We start from the raw sequence: 4866 nt of genomic DNA, 5'->3' as shown, positions 1-4866 counted from the left end.
TTTTTTTTGTTTTTAATAATCAGCTTTGTACTTGCCTAAAGTCCGAACATACTCTTGTCATTTACAAAAGTATTTATTTAATTTGTGTATTGTCATACTTTTTTATTGTTAATTTAAAAACAAATCTTATTTTACTTTGTTTTCTTCTGTATATTATAATGTTGAATTATCGTTTATTAAAGTTGTAATTAGTTAATAAAATTAATCAAATTGTAAATAAAATTCTGGTCGTTCCTATTGTCAAAACACATTTGAGTATAAGTAATATATTTTTGATTAATTTATTTTCAGTGTTGTGTATGATGTTTAATACTTTTTGTTTATGTAATGTTATGCATGGGATAAACTTTTGAAACAGAAAATGTATTATATAAACCCAAGATTACCTTATTTAAATACCAATTGAAATTCGTTTTGTGTTATATCAATGTTGATACAATTTAGAGAATGTTTATTTTTATTCAATAAATTAAATTTCCAAAATTAATATTTGTGAATATTTTTGTTTTCATTTATCCATATAAAGAAATTATTAAACTTGAATTGTTAAATTTTATTCACAACCAATCAATTATTGTTTTTACATAAGATTACATAATTTTAAAAAATATTGAAATATAAGACATTTATAATTGTTATATAAATAGATACAAACACACAAAAACAAATTATTTATTTTATCTTAATAGTGGAACAAATGAATCGATAGTAATTAAATTATTGTTTCTTATAAATAATCCATTGCTTTTAATATATTGAAAATAAAAACGAATCAGTTAAATTTAAACAGCAAAATGCAGAAGCTTATAATAGTTTATTGACGAATGTACACAAAAGAAAGCATAATTTAAACACTGTACATATCTCTTTCTCCATAAATGCTTGCATTCTTGTTGATAACTCTCTCGTTTGCTAAAGTTGATTTTTCTATCGTTGATTACACCCATTGTGGAGGAAAAGCCCTTTATCGTTTATATGCTATTGATAAGTGCAAAAAGACTGGAACTGGCTCAGTGATGTACACAAACAGAAGTCCTTCTGAGTATTATCCAAACCAGAACAAATACAGCAAATCGGACTGTACAGGTACTCCAAGCACAATGCAGGTAGTTGGTCCTCAGTATGTAAAAGAAGCTCCATCTGGTGTTAAATATCTTGGCTTCCTTGGTGATAAAAACACGAACTGTGCTGATGGCGACACCATTGACGGGGTTTACTATACAGACGCGTGCTTCCAAGAAGATTTCTTTTTCAGATACACAATTTTAAATGAAGATGGTAAAAACAAATTGGTCAAAAGAGGTTTCACTTCGGGGGTGTGCGCCGAAGATCAATTCAATGAAGATATTACAACCGAAAGAAATGAATGTAACAAGTGCACTGATGGGGTGCTGTTTAGATGTTATGGTGTTGATGGGGTGGCTGCATGGTCAGACCCGACCGAAAAAGCACCTGAAGTACCTTCTGATAAACCATCTGGAGATCACTCGGAAACAGATGATGAGAATAACAACCAAGAAAATTCAGCAATTCCAGTTTATTTGTGTATTATTCTTGTTGTGTTTGCTGTTCTTATCTAATTAATTGATTTTCGATTTATTAAGATATTATACAAAAATATTCGAAGTACCATAAGTTACTTATACTTTTTTATTTTAATTGCAATATATTGTATCAAGTTCATTAATATATTGATATTATAATATTTATTATTTTGTATTTTAATAATAATAAAATGTGTCAATGTTATGATAAATATAGACTATTGGTTTAAGTTATAATAACTTATAATTTATTATTTAATTATTTTAAGGTGTGATGTTTACAAGCAATATTTTTTAATAATAAAGTGACCATTTTTATTGTATATTTCATCGAAATATGGTGGTAAAAAACAACCAAAACATTTCAAAAAACATGATAATGGTAAACACATGATAACATCGAACGCAATAATGACGAATACTTGTCAAAACTCAAACACTTTGTGTTTTTGTAAACATTTGAATAACATTTAAACTCAGAGAATTGTAAAAAGAGACAACATGTCGATCGTTAACCTTGCTGGAAGATACACTGGACAATGCCTTTCTAACGAACACAGCGCCGTCATTGCAGCAGCTGAGAAATACACTGGACAATGTCTTTCGGATGAAAACCGAGCGCTTGTTGCTGTAGCAGAAAAATACACTGGAAAGTGTATATCCAATGTCTCCAGTGCTCTTGTGTACGTTGCCGAGAAATACACCGGAAGATGTCTTTCTGGTGATTCCAATGCTTATGACGCTATAATGAGTAAGCATGGGCGATTCAACTGTAACAGTAAATACTATGCCATTCTTGCTGTTTGCCTCTAAATAAGTCAATTCTTATTCATTCATTTTTGTTACTTAACACAAATTCAATCAACAATAAATCAATTCAGACTCAAATAATACTCACCAAGACTTTTTTCTATTTTACACGCGTCATTTCGCTCATTTGATTGTTTCTCCATGAATCGCTTACTATCTTAAACAACGCATTGTCCATATTTGCCGGTTTGTCAAGTCGTCTTCCACCTGTTATAAAATTGACTACCTCCCATGGATATCTAAACATTTCTCTTGGGAAGGCCTCTCCCCATATAAATATCTCGTACATTGTTATTGCAAATGAATAGACGTCTGCACTTTCCTTGTATTTTTGTTTCTGAAGGATTTCAGGCGCCACGTACTTTGGTGTTCCAATACCTTTTGTAAAAGTCATGTTCGTCATCAGTAAATTGACATTTCTTGCACTCCCAAAATCAGTCAATTTTGCATTGATAACATCTGTACAACTCAGATCTAATGAAAAGACTAAGATGTTGTCTGGCTTGATGTCTCTGTGTAAAATCCCATTTGTGTATAAATACACAATTCCCTTTATAGCATCAAGACACATTTTCACTCGCAATTTAAGACCAAATTCGTCACTCTTTTTAGTGTCTATCAAATTTTGTAACGACCCAAATGGCGCATATTCGGTGACCATACACACTTTTGTTGTGATGAACACAGCCCCATAGAAATGGACGATATACTCACACCTGAACTTATCTAACATCAAGACTTCATTTTCAAATTCATCGTTCTTTGTGTTGTTATCTATAACAACCCGTTGTTTCAGTTTTTTAATGGCAACTTGATTGCCTCTGAATGTGCCTTTAGACACGATGTCAAAGGATCCTCCCCGAGTTTCTTCTCTTCAATGATTTCGTCTGGATCAATTCGAGTTGATTGTGCTGTTACCCCACTCATTCGTATTTCATCAAAACTCTCTTTGCCACTTTGAAGTGATTTGGAAATGATGAGAATTGTTGTGTCGATTTTAGATGTGCAAAATGGTGTTATAATCAGTGTAAATTCACATGCAAACCCTTTCTTTAATACAACTATTTCAGGCTCCGTTCTCATTGCAAATTTGGTTTGATCACTTTTAAGAGAAAATTGGATTTTCAATGTGCGTTCTTTTGTATTTCCAACACAGAACAAGATTTTTTCTTTGGTGTTAATTGGAAGTTCTTCTATTTCGGAATTCAAGTTGATTTCACTTGGACTCACACAAACGCCATTTGAAACAACTTTGAATTGGACGTTTGATCGTTTGATTGGAAATATGGTCGTCATTTTCTCAATTTCATTTTGGTGAATCTTTGTAATGATATGATTGGTTTTTACTATCACAACCGCGACAATCAAAATTACGACCAAAATTGATATGACAATCACAATTAAGAGCATCCACCATACCGCCTTTGTATCACACGCAGTGCCTTCTTCATTTGGTGCTTTCCAAAACGAGCATTTTGTGCATTTAGAATCTTCAATTTTGTTACAATCAAGTATCGACGAAATTTCAGTGCAAATTGAATTTATCAAAACCCGACTTGGATCACATGATAAACACATTTGCTTCGAAGAACACGTTTTGCAATTTGTATCACACACATCACATTCGTTTTGATTGATTTGGAAGTAACTGTCTTCACATTTTGAACACCCATTTTGAGTGACTTCAACTTGACAACCAACTATCAATTTTGTGGCTTACAATCGTTATTAATCGTCATGTAATTTGTAGTGTTACAAGTGAGACACTTTTGAGTGTTGTAGCAACTCTCACATTTTACATCACATTTATCACAAGAAAGTCCGTTTCTGTAATACCCATTTACACACTTTACACACCCTCCAGATGGTACAAATTGCATACAAATGTCTCTTAAGTCTTCATTTGTAATGCAATCGTGTTCACTCAAAAATGTACCACTTCGACAACTCATACAGAACGTCGAATTATAATAACACGTCTCACAATTTGAGTCACATGTTTCACATCTTTGTGTTATTAAATTATAATAAAACCCAAATCCGCATCTAGCACAGCCACTCGTGTACGTTTTAATACACTTTTCATCATCATTTAAAACACATGTTTCACCATTTAAAAGCATTTTATTTGGACATTCAACACATTTGGCGTTTAAAACACTTTGACAATTTAACAACTCGGTTGTACATTTTCCATTCAAGTCATTTGGATGTTCGCAATTGGTCAACTCACATGTTTTGTTGGTGTTCATTTCACTTAACGAGTCACATTTTGTCGACTTTTGGTATTCACAAATTAAAGTGTTTGGGTACACATCTCCACGTTTGATGCATGTTGTTGTATTTGTGTGATATCCACTGTTACACGAAACAACACTCTTTTGATTGATCACTTCCGCATGTTCTATTTCAACACAAATTCCGTCTTTATTAAAAGTGTTTTTAGTTGTATTGAAGATCGCACAAGACCCATCTCTTCTCAACAAAATACACTCACAGTCTACTTTACATA

The 4866-nt window shown here is 32.2% G+C and overlaps 5 protein-coding genes across 5 annotated transcripts; 2 read left to right on the top strand and 3 right to left on the bottom strand.

Annotated features, from left to right (window-relative positions):
* Positions 1-878: 878 nt before the first annotated feature.
* Positions 879-1580, top strand: EIN_422820 (hypothetical protein; the record flags this gene model as incomplete). The annotated part of the gene is made up of 1 exon (XM_004261004.1): positions 879-1580. The coding sequence occupies one exon, from the start codon at positions 879-881 to the stop codon at positions 1578-1580; it is 702 nt and encodes a 233-aa protein (XP_004261052.1).
* A 465-nt stretch (positions 1581-2045) lies between these two features.
* Positions 2046-2357, top strand: EIN_422810 (hypothetical protein; the record flags this gene model as incomplete). The annotated part of the gene is made up of 1 exon (XM_004261003.1): positions 2046-2357. One exon carries the CDS (start codon positions 2046-2048, stop codon positions 2355-2357), a length of 312 nt encoding a protein of 103 aa, XP_004261051.1.
* Positions 2358-2454: 97 nt separating this feature from the next.
* Positions 2455-3087, bottom strand: EIN_422800 (serine/threonine protein kinase HT1, putative; the record flags this gene model as incomplete). The annotated part of the gene is made up of 1 exon (XM_004261002.1): positions 2455-3087. One exon carries the CDS (start codon positions 3085-3087, stop codon positions 2455-2457), a length of 633 nt encoding a protein of 210 aa, XP_004261050.1.
* A 59-nt stretch (positions 3088-3146) lies between these two features.
* EIN_422790 (hypothetical protein) lies at positions 3147-3932 on the bottom strand (the record flags this gene model as incomplete). Its single annotated transcript, XM_004261001.1, has 1 exon — positions 3147-3932. One exon carries the CDS (start codon positions 3930-3932, stop codon positions 3147-3149), a length of 786 nt encoding a protein of 261 aa, XP_004261049.1.
* A 125-nt stretch (positions 3933-4057) lies between these two features.
* EIN_422780 (tyrosine kinase, putative) lies at positions 4058-4852 on the bottom strand (the record flags this gene model as incomplete). Its single annotated transcript, XM_004261000.1, has 1 exon — positions 4058-4852. A coding segment is annotated over one exon (795 nt), but the record flags the coding sequence as incomplete, so codon positions are not given.
* Positions 4853-4866: the final 14 nt, after the last annotated feature.

The sequence above is a fragment of the Entamoeba invadens genome (assembly GCF_000330505.1).
Source record: "Entamoeba invadens IP1 unplaced genomic scaffold scaff_1105074724689, whole genome shotgun sequence".
In the NCBI taxonomy this organism is placed as follows: Eukaryota; Evosea; order Mastigamoebida; family Endamoebidae; genus Entamoeba; species Entamoeba invadens.
The sequence above is the reverse complement of the archived record's forward strand: the minus strand, read 5'-3'. Positions and strand labels throughout refer to the sequence as shown.